The sequence below is a fragment of the Gopherus evgoodei genome, chromosome 4, assembly GCF_007399415.2.
Source record: "Gopherus evgoodei ecotype Sinaloan lineage chromosome 4, rGopEvg1_v1.p, whole genome shotgun sequence".
In the NCBI taxonomy this organism is placed as follows: domain Eukaryota; kingdom Metazoa; phylum Chordata; order Testudines; family Testudinidae; genus Gopherus; species Gopherus evgoodei.
In genome coordinates this window covers 144,404,459-144,419,098 of record NC_044325.1, presented here as the reverse complement: position 1 = coordinate 144,419,098, position 14,640 = coordinate 144,404,459, and the positions used below count along the sequence as shown (strand labels likewise).

General features: G+C 46.7%; 1 protein-coding gene across 1 annotated transcript in view; it reads right to left on the bottom strand.

Moving 5' to 3' along the window:
- Positions 1-14,640, bottom strand: part of LOC115651277 (complement receptor type 2-like) — an 87,307-nt gene that overhangs the window by 46,635 nt on the left and 26,032 nt on the right. The window contains exons 8-9 of the mRNA XM_030562216.1: positions 5,601-6,023; positions 1,231-1,416 (exon numbers count right to left, since the gene is read on the bottom strand). Coding sequence (XP_030418076.1) covers positions 1,231-1,416; positions 5,601-6,023 — 609 coding nt within the window. The remainder of the gene's footprint in view (positions 1-1,230; positions 1,417-5,600; positions 6,024-14,640) is intronic.

Here is a 14,640-nt window from a genome sequence, read left to right as displayed (position 1 = left end):
AACAAGTTCCACTAAAGTCACCGGACTTAAGAACGCACTAAGGGCTTTGCTAAATCAGGCCCTATGTATAAAAGTATTGTCTCAAGCAAGCAGGCCAGAGTAGGTGAGTCTAAGGCTAGTCAAGAAAGTCCTATCAGTTTTCAATACAACAAATTAAATCTTAAACTTAAAAACATATGTACAAGGAGGCAGAGCTAAGGTTCATCAGCATCCAACTGTCTCTCTCTTTACTAGTTACTGTAATTCTGCATTTTCTAGGGACTTCTGCATGGAATATAGCATATGTAGTCTTGAGATGAGGAAACTTGCAAAAATCTTATTGTACTCTTAGCAATGAAGCCAAGAGAAGTATTCTCTAAGTCTTGTTACAAATTAGTATTTTGACCAAGTTTGTAACACATTATTCAATACTGGATTTACTTTTAGTACAATGAGTTCAGTATGGCTGAATTCTACAATTTGTTATCAGGGATAGAGCAACTACAATTTTTCAAAATACAAAAAAACCACAAAAAACAGCCACTTACCCCTAAGTGTTTCACTTTATTGCACTATTTGTGATGCTCCCTATACTATGAACAGGAAATACTAGGAACATGATTAGTTTCCCTAATAATCCTGGTTCTTACTATGTCACATCTTTATGAAAGTGGCTGCCACTGGACAGCTACAACTTGGTGCAGTTAAATTAAAGAGGGTTAAAGCTTTTATTTTATACCTCCATTTAAAGCTGACCAGCGTAGGTAGAGTATCAAATTCCAGTAACTTCACTGCTGTGCAGTGAATGCCTTCCAGTCACAGGGACAATGGGGTTTCTGGTAGAGAAGAACTGCACTATTCTTAAGTTTAGATCTACTATTATATAACAAGATGTTGATATTCTAGAAAGACAGGTATTCAACACATGGCCTAAAAACCAGGAAGAAATGTGGTAAATCTATTCCTCTGAATCCTATTTGAGAGTATTCAGCACAGAAGGCTGAAGTTACTGGAATTTTGTATTTTAGCTGCTTTTAAAGTAGCTTACACAGATAGGGATATGTTCTGCTATGTTTTTTAAATAAATAGTCAACTACTAATATAATAAAGAACTGTCTAAAATGTATTTAGAAAGTGTTTATGGATACCAGTGTTGAACTCTGAACCACTTACCCAATAAAAGAGAGACTCCTACCTATGTCAAGATGGCTTGCACAGCAATTGAAATGGAAAAGCAACAAAGATACTCACCTACACAAAACTCGGGGTCTGCTGACCATGTTGAATTTGCAAGACATGTAACAAAAGGAGACTTTCCAGAGCCCAAAATGTATCCTGGGCGACAGGAGTATTTCAGTTTGGTGTCAACAGGATAGGAATTGTTCACTGCCCCAGGCAGCTCAGCAAAACTCAAACGTGGAGGAGAATCACAAGTGCCTAGCAATAGAGACAGACAAGGAAGGGAAAAAGTTAAGAAAGATATTCATTTTTGAGAAGCCGCAAATAATTTTATTGGGGACTATTTGGATGTACCTGTTTTCATTACAGCCTTGAAGCTACTTTACTGAACGGGCTTGATACAGAACTGCAGTACATTAAAATTCTACATTTACCACGTATTCCTCACCCAGAACATGTATGGTAATGTAAAGTAAGTACGCTGTGTAAAACGAGACATTCTGCCACCTCACAGGTTTTATGATCTAATGCAGCAGAGGCTCAGAGACTGTTGCAACCATACAAGGTAACATGAAAGAAGGTAACGTACAGGGCAAAGGAGACCAAGGGAGCAGAGTACACAGGGTGGATAAAAATCCATGCTTTAAGAAGAAACAAGATATTTTTAATTTAAATTGGCTTTTTTGGATAAAATGCTTTTTGAGGAAAAAACCTTGTTAAAGACAGTTGTAATTAAGATATATCTTTGAGTGATAATGTCTCATCATGGAATAGGGATTATAAATTCTATAGTATGAGACAATATATTCATGTAATGTTTAAGGAAAGTTTTGTAAAAGAGTTGCAACAGTTCATAGATTAGGCACCCAATCCTATGGGGCTCCAGGGGGTTCTGTATAAATTATTTCAGTTACTCTTTCTATCTACTACCCAATGGGACTCAGCGCTCAGTCTAGAAGATACCATCGGAGATGGTTAGTTTTGCAGTTCTTCAACTGTGGATTTGCGTCTCCAGAGATAACAGCAAAAATGTTTTAAAAACAAAAAATAAATATACAGAGGTGAGAAATAAGACCTCAACTCTATTGTCCCTCTGCAAATGTATGTACACACACAGTCAATCCCTTACCTCTCTCTACAAGTGCAAAGTTTCAAAAAGTTCAATTAATAGAAGATTGTTGGGGGCAGAATAGATCTGGACAAGTTGATGTCTGGAGATAAATGTGAGAAGGGAGGGACAGATAGTAGAAACAAAAAAGTGAAACTGTTTGAGCAGCATATTCCAGAAGTCTTGAGTCTTTCTGAGCATAGCCTTTCTTGATTTGAGATCTACTATACCATTCTCTCACTAGAAGGGAAAAACCTATAATGGCAGCAGGCCATAAAAGAGATCCAGTTTGGGAATATTTTAATGAAGTTCCTCTATTTGTGGGTAAGACAGGTATGCATGCAAAATGCAAACAGTGCAACAAAGAAATGCAAGGCCTGGTTGCCCAAATGAAACATCATGAGAAGCGTTCCTCCTCAGGAGGAAGCTGCGTTGAAGATGATGAAAGGAACATATCTGAATGCAGGATCTTCAGGCTGGTAAACTTTTTTTTTTTTCCATTTCATACTTCTTTCTTAAAGCCTGCCTGTCTTCCTTCTGGACTATTCTTGAATTCTCATGTTTGAGCAAAAAATATAGTTGTTACTCTAGCGTACTATCATTTTAGATGTAGTTGTGATAAAATTTCACCTTTAAGGAGTAGTGAGTGTCAGTGAATACAATGAGAAATACTAAGCAAGCAGCATGGTAATAATAATTCAATAACTGCATTGACTTATTTTGTTTAGGAGAATCCATCCTCAACATACAGGATTCTGAAGACTATCCACCTTTGAGATCACCATCATTTTCTATAGTTTCAGTATATCATCTGTAGCAAAAATATCTCCATCACCCAGAAACAACCATAGGTAAGTTTGTGATAAGAACCAGCAGATTACAAAAAGAGGTTATTGATGAAAACAATTGCCCTGTTTGTTTAGGCAACAAACTCTCCTTTCTGTGTGATTGAGAACCCACACTTCATTTACATGGTTTAGTCATTAAGACCAGGATACTGTCCATCCAACAGAGCAGATGTCGCAGGCAAATTGCTGGACAAAGCGTATGAAAGAGAAATTGAGCAGTGTGCAAAAGGTCTAGAGGTGAAAATTGTTAACCGGAGTCTTGATGGGTGGAGCAATGTCCACAACGATCCTGTTCTATGCACCTGTGTGACAATAGAAGAAGGAAATGTCTTCCTTACAGGAACAACTAATACATCAGGGAATGCACACACAGCAGAATACTTACAAGTGGTAGCAATAAAAGCTATAACAAAAACTGTGGAAAAAAATAAAAAAAGCAAATGTCTAGCATGCAGCTTGGTCATAGACAATGTTGCAAATGCATCCAAGATAAGAAGACATGTAGAAGAGTCCCAAGCTAACATACGGTTGCAGTGCTCATTTGATGCACCTCCTAGCCAAAGACTTAATTGTTCCAGAAATAAAGGCTAATGTTGTTGAAATTGCAAAACACTTCCATACCAACCACTTTGCAGCAACTGCTCTGAAAAAAGTGGGAGGAACCAAGCTAACTCTCCCACAAGACATGCGAAACAACTCAGTGTTTTGAGCACTATATCAAGAACTAGCCTGTTCTGATGGTAGTCTGTGAAGAAAATAGTGAAAAAGTAGATGGTACTGTCACAGCTAAAGTTTTCAACATTGGCCTTAAGAGAAACATTGAACACATGCTAAGTATCCTGAAGCCTATTTCTGTAGTCTTGAACAAAATGCAAGGAAATAGCTGTTTTATTGCTGACACTGTTGAAATCTGGAAGGAACTGAGTGATATCTTAAAAAAGAGAAAAAAGCAATGACAGAGTTAAATTATAAGCATTTAAAAAACAAATGGGACAAGCACTATCACCAGCTCATTTTCTTGCAAAGATTCTCAATACTCAGCACCAGAGTCAAACCTTAACTATTGAAGAAGAGGAGTTGGCTATGACAGACATCCATCAGTCATCCCTCCATAATGTCAACTATAATAAACTTCAGAGCTAAGGGTGAATCATTCAATAAATATGTTGTTTGCTGATCATGTTTTAAAGAAAGTCACACCAATGAACTGGTGAAAGTCACTTAAGCACTTGGATTCAGAGACGGTTGAAGCTACTGCTGTTAAAAGTGAGATTACTACTACTTCTGGTGTAGAAATAATATTTTCTTCCTTTGGACTAATTCATTTCAAATTCACAAATTGTTTGGGACATGAGAAAGCAGGAAAGCTTGTTTTTCCTCTTCCAGATTATGAACAAACATGGAAATGAGGGTGAAGATGACTGAGTTAGCTACAGAAGCCAATATTTTAATTTCATGTTGATCTGGCTGACAGTCGATTTTTTTTTTAATATTTCATTTAACTATTTTAGTTAAAAACAATTTTAACAAAAACAAACCTGATTTTAAAAAACCTGAATGTTTAAATTCAAAAGTTCACACACTTGTTTTGTTAAAATATTATATATGTTTTCTGTTGAAGAAAAAAAATCCAGAATACATAATGTTGTTTTAGGTAAATAAAAACAATTTAAATGTCTGTCTGGTGATGTTCTCCTCCTAATATAGCATGGCAAGAAAATCCTCCAAATATTAAATGATTAACCTGTTGAATGGAGATAGTTCACCTCCCAATGCCTTCATAAACATCTGCTTCAATTACTTTTGGCAAATGAAATAACCAAACAATAATTCATTTTCTGATATAGCTGTAAAACTAATCACTTTAAAAACAGATAGGATGTATCTTCTAAAAATGAAACCTACATCTCTGACTTGTGAAGAATATGTATTAAGGTTATAACAACCAATAAGAATTCACTTTTATGTAGAAATTCATGATTAAATTGAGTCTTACAGACTAGTGATTTAAATCATGAAGATTACATGAAACATGTATGGGGTTGGCCAAAAGTGAAAAGAGCTGGTGGAAAGCTCTCTCTGAGACAGCTGACTTGCATATTTCCTCATGCGATGCATGGACACTGTATGACCGGCATGAGGACAAGTAACTGACATACTTCCGATGTCCTCCCAGGCAGAAGCGCTCCCGGGGGCTCGAGGCTCGCAGAGCTGCGGGGCCAGGGCCCGGGCTGGGGCAGCGGGGACTTGTCGCTGCCGCGCGGCTCGGGTCCCCCCCCGGGTCCCCGCCCCTTCCTGCCCCGCGGGCCGAGTCCGACGCAGCCGGGGCTGGATGGGGGCGGGGGCCCGGCCTCGCGTGACGGGGAGGGCCCAGGGTAGCCGCGGCGGCTCAGGTCCCTGCCCAGCCCGGTACCGATGCGGGGGGGACGGGAACCGAGGCGACCCTGTGCCCGGGGGGACCCCTCCCGGACACGCCCCGCACTCACCGCGAGCCCCAGGCAGGGGCGGCAGCAGCAGCAGCAGCAGCGCCAGGAGCCCCCGGGCGCCGGGCGGGCAGCGCGGAGCCGAGACCATGGCGGGGCCGGTGGGAAGAGTCGCGAGGTGAAAGCGGCGGCGGAGCGGACCCAGGACGATGTCACCTCTAAGACCCAACCCGCAGCTCTGACTCAACAACCGGCCCCGGCGCCTGCCGACAGGTGAGCCCGCGGGGGGCGGGGCCTGTGTGGCAGCTGGGCGTTCGCTGTCCGGTGCTGGCTGAGCCGGGGGCGCGAGCGGGACTAGTGCCCGGGCTCCTGCCGCTGCCCCCGCATTCCCCGCCGCTCCCCGGGCTGCCCCGCCCATCGCCGCACGGGCACGCACATCCCGGCTCTGCCCCCTGGCGGCCCGGCGCCACTTCCCCTGGCCCGGCGCTAGGGCCGAGGAGCCACGGGGATAAGCGCCGGGCACCAAGAACCCCACCCGGCCCGCTTTGTTTTCATAGCGGAGGAATCCGGCAGCCCGGACCAAATGCTGTTTGTTTAACTACGTATTTGCTCGCTTTGGCAGACTGGGCACACGCTATTTAATCCCGTACAGACATTGATGCCGCACCTGGAGACTGCGGTTGGCCAATACAAGGAAGCGGGTAGCTAAGATTTTTTTAATATAAACAAGCTACTTCCCCCTCTGCTTCTAGCGAATTTAACGCCCAGGTTACATCACCAAGAACGGGAACGCCCCGGGTGGTGGTGATTGAAGCAGCACTGACGCATTTTCCCAGCATCTCAGTGTTTGTCAGGGAGGAATCAGGCTCTGATCTCCGCGCTGTGGCGCATTACACAGTGCTGTGTTTGCTGCTGATCCCCCCCAAGGGGCTAAATCGGAGTGGGCATGAGGGGTGTGGCGGGGGCTCAGGGCAGGGAGTTGAGGTGCAGTAGGGGGTTGGGGTGCAGGCAGGGGGCTCAGGGTGCATGAGGGGTGGGACGCAGCAGGGGGCTCAGGGCAGGGAGTTTGGGTGCAGTGGGGGGGTGGGGTTCATGCAGGGGGCTCAGGGCTGGGGATTGGGATGCAGAAGGGGTGTGGGATGCATTAAGAGGCTCAGGGCATGGGGATGGGGTGTGGAGTGCAGCAGGGGGTTCAGGGCAGGGAGTTGGGGGGCAGAATGCAAGAGGACTTTGGGCTCCGGGGTGGCGGCGGTGTGCTAAAATCAGTCCCCAGCCTGGCTGCGCTCCAGGAAGTAGCTGGAACAATGTCCCTGGGGGAGTGGGGATGCAGGGCTCTCGGTGCTGCTTGCTGCGCCTCCAGGTATTTCCCCCGAAGCTCCCATTTGCCGCGGTTCCCCTTCCCGGCCAATGAGAGCTGCGGGGGGACGGTGCCTAGAAGCCAGGGCAACACATGGAGCCCTCTGCTTCTGTCTCCCCACCCTGGTCGGTTGCAGGGACGTGATGTCAGCTGCTTCACTCAGCGGCGCAGAGCTTGAGGGGGCAATCCTGCTCGTGTAGTTTGCCCACCTTTGGCCTGGAGGTAGGCTGGGGCATGGGGGCGGCCTGTGGGCCTGTCATAAACAGATAGCTAAGGGTTAATGTCTCTTTCACCTGAAGCACCTGACCAGAGGACCAATCAGGAAACAGGATTTTTTTTCAACTCTGGGTGGAGGGAAGTTTGTGTCGGAGTCTTTGTTTTCTGTTTGCCTGCTTTTCTCTCAGCTATGAGGAGTGATTTCTATTTCCTGCTCTCTAATCTTCTGTTTCCAAGTTGTGAGTACAGAGATCATGTATTTACATGTCTATAGTTGCTGGAGTGCTTTGAATTGTATTCTTTTTGAATAAGGCTGTTTATTCAATATTCTTTTAAGCAATTGACCCTGTATTTGTCACCTTAATACAGAGAGACCATTTGTATGTATTTTCTTTCTTTTTATATAAAGCTCTTTTAAGACCTGTTGGAGTTTTTCGTTAGTGGGGAACTTCAGGGAATTGGGTCTGCAGCTCACCAGGGAATTGGTGGGAGGAAGAAGTCAGGGGGAAGTCTGATTTTGCATTCCGTCTGGGTGAAGAGGAAAGTGCTTTTGTTTCCAGGATTGGAATTACAGAGGGTGGACTCCTGCTTAGATTCACGGAGGTTGCTTCTGTGTATCTCTCCAGGAGCACCTGGAGGGGGTAAGGGAAAAAGGATTATTTCCCTTTGTTGTGAGACTCAAGGGATTTGGGACTTGGGGTCCCCAGGGAACGTTTTTCAGGGGGACCAGAGTGCCCCAAAACACTCTAATTTTTTGGGTGGTGGCAGCAAGTACCAGGTCCAAGCTGGTAACTAAGCTTGGAGGTTTTCATGCTAACCCCCATATTTTGGACGCTAAGGTCCAAATCTGGGACTAAGCCGCGTGTTTGAGACCCCTGGATTAGTGAGTCTGTTCTACAGATTTAGCTAAGAGTCATCTGCCTTTTAGCTCATGCAGTAGAGCAGGAGTCAGCAACCTTTCAGAAGTGGTGTGCGGAGTCTTTATTTATTCACTCTGGCCTGGTCTACACTACGCATTTATACCGATTTTAGCAGCGTTAAACCGATTTAATGCTGCACCCGTCCACACAATGAGGCCCTTTATATCGATATAAAGGGCTCTTTAAACCAGTTTCTGTACTCCTCCCCGATGAGAGGAGTAGCACTTAAATCGGTATTACCATATCGGATTAGGATTAGTGTGGCCACAAATCGACGGTATTGGCCTCTGGGCGGTATCCCACAGTGCACCACTGTGACCGCTCTGGAAAGCAATCTGAACTCGGATGCACTGGCCAGGTAGACAGGAAAAGCCCCGCGAACTTTTGAATTGCATTTCTTGTTTGTCCTGCGTGGAGAGCTCACCAGCACAGGTGACCACGCAGAGCTCACCAGCACAGGTAACAATGCAGTCTCCTGAGAATCAAAAAAGAGCTCCAGCATGGACCGCACGGGAGGTACTGGATCTGATCGCTATATGAGGAGAGGATTCTGTGATAACAGAACTACGTTCCAAAAGACGAAATGAAAAAACATTTGAAAAAATTTCCAAGGCTATGATGGAGAAAGGCCACACCAGAAAACCAAAGAAGCAAACTGAAGGTCCGGGGCAGGGTCGAAAACATGCCGCTTCTACGCTGAGCTGCATGCAATTCTAGCCACCACTACCCCACCCCTGTCTGTGGATTCCAACCCGAGGTGGGGGTGGTAATCTCAGCCATGGCTGAGGATTCTGCGGACGGGGAAGATGAGGAGGAGGATGAGCTTGTAGAGAGCACACAGCACTCTGTTCTCCCCAACAGCCAGGAGCTTTTTCTCACCCAGACGGAATTATCCTCCCGGCCCTCCCAAACCACTAGTCCAGACAATGAAGCCATGGAAGCGACCTCTGGTGAGTGTACCTTTGTAAATATAAAACATGGTTTAAAAACAAGTGTTTTTTTTAATGATTGATTTGCCCTGAGGACTTGGGATGCATTTGCGGCCAGTACAGTTATTGAAAAAGTTTGTTAACATGTCTGGGGATGAAGCGGAAATCCTCCAGGGACATCTCCATGAAGCTCTCCTGGAGGTACTCCAAAAGCCTTTGCAGAAGGTTTCTGGGCAAGGCAGCCTTATTCCGTCCACCATGGTAGGACACTTGACCACGCCATGCATGTAGCAAGTAATCTGGTATCATTGCATGACAAAGTCTGGCTGTGTATGGTCCCGGTGATTGCTGGCATTCAAGCAACATCCATTCTTTATCTCGCTGTGCTATCCTCAGGAGAGTGATGTTATTCATGGTAACCTGGTTGAAATTCAAGAATTTAATTAAGGGGACAGACATGGCCATTCCTACTGGGCTGTTTGCCTGTGGCTTAAAAGAAATCCTTCCTTGCAGGTAGCCAAGCGGAGGGAGGGAGGGGTAATGGCACTGAGCTTTTTCGCGTTTGGCTAGCAGGGATCTTCCCCGCTACCAGCCAGGAGGTGGTGGGGGAAAGCGGGTGATTAGCAGTGATCTTCCATGATACCAGCCACACGGTGGGGGGAGGGGTAAAGCCATCATCCCACAGAATTGGAGCGGGGGTGGTTTCTGCTGCTGCACGTTAACAGGAAAGAAGCAGCACTGAATGGGCTTTGCTTGATATTTGGGAAGGGAGGGCACTGTGTATATGAAGGCTGCAGAAGCTGAAAGACAATGGCTTACCATGGCCGCATGCAAGCTGAATTCTGCTGCCTGGACCTGCATCTGTGAGATCTCTAATACCAGAGCCGCAGGCACTCAATATTAAGATGCAAAATGCGACCTTGTAGTGAAATCACATGTGCTATGTAAGGTGAATAGTGTTGTTCACTGTGAAAGAGTATAACCATTGTTCTGTAAAATGTATCTTTTTAAATACTTCTCTCCCATTTTTCCCTCCCTCATGCAGCTGCAAATTTTTCAAGCCTCCCTACTCCATCCCGAAGGCTATCTCAGATAAGGCGGAGGAAAAAAAAGACGTGAGACGAAATGTTCTCGGAAATCATGGAAGTAACCCGCAATGAAAGAGCTCATCTGAATGAGTGGAAGGACGTGGTATCAAATTACAGGAAAGATGCCAGTGAATGTGAGGACAGGAGGAACGAACGTGATGAGAGGTGGTGGCAGGAAGATCAGCGGTGGCGGGATGCAACGCTGGGGCTGCTGTGTGATCAAACTGACATCCTCTGACATCTGGTGGAGCTTCAGGAACAGCAGCAGGGTCGCAGAGTGCCACTGCAGCCCCTGTGTAACCACCCTCACCACTCACCATGTTCCATATCTTCCTCACCCAGACGTGTAAGAACGTGTGGGGGAAGGCTTCGTGCACCCACCCACGCCACCCCAGTGGACAGCCAAAAGGCTGTCATTACTTTGAAATATTTTTAGTGGCCTTTTCCTTCCCTCTTATCCTCCTCCCAAACCACACCCAGGATACCTTCTCAGTTCTCTCCCTCTTTTTATAATGACTTTTTAATAAAGAATACATGATTTTTAAACGATAGTTACTTTTTATTTCCTTAAGCAAGCTGTAGTCGAAGAGGGAGGGTGAGTTGCTTACAGGGAATGAGTCAATCAAGGGGGGGGTTCCTCAAGGGGAAACAAACACAACAGTCACACCATACCCTGGCCCGTGATGAAACTCGTTTTCAAAGCTTCTCTGATGCGCACCACTTCTTGGTGTTCTCTTCTAATCGCCCTGGTGCCTGGCTGTGCGTAATCAGCGGCCAGGTGATTTGACTCAGCCTCCCACCCCGCCACAAAGGTCTCCTCCTTACTGTCACAGAGATTGTGGAGCACACAGCAAACAGCAATAACAATGGGGACATTGGCTTGGCTGAGGTCTGAGCGAGTCAGTAATAAGCGTGAGCACACCTTTAAACGGCCAAATGTACATTCTACCACCATTCTGCACTTGCTTAGCCTATAGTTGAACAGCTCCTGACTACTGTCCAGGCTGCCTGTGTATGGCTTCATGAGCCATGGCATCAAGGGGTAGGCTGGGTACCCCAGGATAACTACAGGCATTTCAACATCCCCAACTGTTATTTTTTGGTCTGGGAAGTAATTCCCTGCAGCCGTTTAAACAGAGTAGCAACCTATGGCACGCGAGCTGATTTTCAGTGGCATTCACACTGCCCGGGTCCTGGCCACCAGTCTGGGGGGGCTCTGCATTTTAATTTTAAATAAAGCTTTTTAAACATTTTTAAAACTTTGTTTACTTTACATACAACAATAGTTTAGTTATATATTATAGACTTATAGAAAGAGACCTTCTAAAAATGTAAAATTTATTACAGGCACGAAACCTTAAATCAGAGGGTATGTCTACACTACAGGATTATTCCAATTTTACATAAACCAGTTTTGTAAAACAGATTGTACCTGCTGGTAATGGGGCAGGTTCTAGCCATTGAACGCTGACTTTGGGCCCGGGAAACAAGCACAGACAGGTGGGACCGCATAGTGTTGTGGGTGTGGGACAATTCCCAGTGGCTGCAAAACTTTCGTATGCATAAGGGCACTTTCATGGAATTTGGGACTTGCTTTCCCCTGCCCTGAAGCACCAGAATACCAAGATGAAAGCAGCCCTCACAGTGGAGAAGTGAGTGGCAATAGCCCTCTGGAAGCTTGCAACGCCAGACAGCTACCGGTCAGTCGGGAATCAATTTGGAGTGGGAAAATCTACTGTGGGGGCGGCTGTGATGCATGTAGTTAAAGCAATCACAAAGCTGCTGTTACGAAAGGTTGTGACTCTGAGAAATGTGCAGGTCATAGTGGATGACTTTGCTGCAATGAGATTCCCTAACTGTGGTGGGATGATAGATGGAACTCATATCCCTATCTTGGCACTGGAGCACCGAGGCACCCATTACATAAACCACAAGGGATACTTTTCCATGGTGCTGCAAGCAGTGGTGGATCACAAGGGACGTTTCACCAACATCCATGTGGGATTGCCGGGAAGGGTTCATGACGCTCGTGTCTTCAGGAACACTACTCTGTTCAAACGGCTGCAGCAAGGGAATTACTTCCCAAACCAGAAAATAACAGTTGGGGATATTGAAATGCCTGTAGTTATCCTGGGGTACCCAGCCTACCCTTTGATGCCATGGCTCATGAAGCTATACACAGGCAGCCTGGACAGTAGTCAGGAGCTTTTCAACTATAGGCTGAGCAAGTGCAGAATGGTGGTAGAATTTGCATTTGGCTGTTTAAAGGCGCGCTGGCACACATTACTGACTCACTCAGACCTCAGCCAAACCAATGTCCCCATTGTTATTGCTGTTTGCTGTGTGCTCCACAATCTCTGTGACAGTAAGGGAGAGACCTTTATGGCGGGGTGGAAGGCTGAGTCAAATCACCTGGCCGCTGATTACGCACAGCCAGACACCAGGGCGATTAGAAGAGCACACCAGGAAGCGGTGCGCATTAGAGAAGCTTTGAAAACCAGTTTCATCACTGGCCAGGGTACAATGTGACTGTTGTGTTTGTTTCTCCTTGATGAAACCCACCCCCCCTTGATTGACTCATTCCCTGTAAGCCACCCACCCCACCCCCTTTGATCACAGCTTGCTTTCTAAGGAAATAAAGTCACTCATTTTAAAATCATGTATTCTTTATTACTTAATTATAAAAAGAGGGAGAGAACTGAGAAGGTATCCCGGGTGTGGTTTGGGAGGAGGATAGTAGGGAAGGAAAAGGCCACTAAAAAAATTTCACAATAATGAGAGCCTTTTGGTTGGGCTGTCCACTGGGGTGGAGTGGGCGGGTGCATGAAGCCTACCCCCATGAGTTCTTACTCGTCTGGCGGGTGAGGAGGCTAAGGAACATGGGGAGGGGGGTTATACAGGGGCTGCAGCGGCACTCTGTGATCCTGCTGCCGTTCCTGAAGCTCCACCATATGCCGGAGCATGTCAGTTTGATCACGCAGTAGCCCCAGAGTTGCATCCCGCCACCGCTGATCTTCCTGCCTACACCTCTGATCTCGAGCATCTCTCCTGTCCTCATGTTGGTCCCTCCTGTCCTCATGTTGGTCCCTCCTGTCCTCATGGTCACTGGCATCTTTCCTGTACTTTGCTACCACGTCCTTCCACTCATTCAGATGAGCTCTTTCATTGCAGGTTACTTCCATGATTTCCGAAAACATTTCTTCTCGCGTCTTTTTTTTCCACCGCCTTATCTGAGATAGCCTTCGGGACGGAGTAGGGAGGCTTGAAAAATTTGCAGCTGCATGAGAGAGGGGAGAGAAGTATTAAAAAAAGATACATTTTACAGAACAATGGTCATACTCTTTCACAGTGAACAATACTATTCACCTTACATAGCCAGGGCCGTCCTTGTCCTTAGGCATAGGCAGAATAGGCAACGGCTAGGGCCTCACACTGCCTGGGGGCACCACTCTGCAGGCAGCCCAGACAGTGTAGAAGCAGGGCTGCTGGGTCCTAGAGAGAGCCGAATGCAGCACAGTCTGAGGGACGGGATTGGCTGCTGGGGTCTCTGGGAAGGGGAGGGGGTGGGGGTTGGGAAAGGAGCTCACCTGTGAGTGTGACTCTTTCCCCCCAGCTGAGGTCAGGTGAGGCAGGCTCTGTGGCTCTGGAACCAGTATCCTCTGTTGTCTCCCATAACATCCATTCTTCTCCCCCCGGCCCCACGGAGCACCCCCTCCTTTCTCCCTCCTCCCCAGGAGTACCCCTCTCTCTCTCCTCCCTCCCCTCCCGTCAGGACTGGGTTGGGTGAGGTGCTGGGGGTAGGTGGGGGGAGGCGAGGCTGGCTGCTTGCTGAGGAATGAAAGTGAAAGTAACTCACTTCCTGGGCAGGCAGCCAGAATTGGAATGTCACACGGGGCTTGGCTGGGGTTAGCCAGATGTGTGAAAAATCAGGATTGGAGTAGGGTGAGCAGACATCCCTATTTTATAGGGAGTGTCCCAATTTTGGGGTCTTTTTCTTATATAGGCTCCTTTTACCCCCCCCCCCCCCATCCCTGTCCTGATTTTACACACTTTCTGTCTGGTCACTCTAGGTGGGGGTAATTGGTGCCTATATAAGACAAAGCCCCAAATATCGGGACTGGCCCTATAAAATCAGGACATCTGGATCTGGACACCCTAGCTGGGGAGCGCCTCTCCCCCGGGCTGGCAGCTGCCAGCGATCCATCTCATCCGGGGGGAGCTGCATAGGGCAGGATGAGCTGCTGTGGCTCCATGAGTGCCCTGTCCCTGAGATCAGATGCTGTGCTAACTTCACCATGGTCCATAAGGCTGGTGGTGGTGCCCATTGGCGTGTGATTGGACTCGAGGGTTTGCTGGTGCTGTTGCCGCTCTGCACCCCAAGAGGTGGATTTTGGGGTCCTGCAGTTTTCCACCTATCTCCTCCTCTACTGCAGCTGTTGAACCAGCGGGCTGGGGGGTGAGCCAAGCATGAAAGCAGTACTGTGTTGCCATTTAGATTGTCATTTAACAACTTTGTTTGCCAAAAATTCTTGCTAACAATCCTGAATCCAATTTCAATATTATTAAAAAAAAATCAGTATCTTAGCCAAAAAC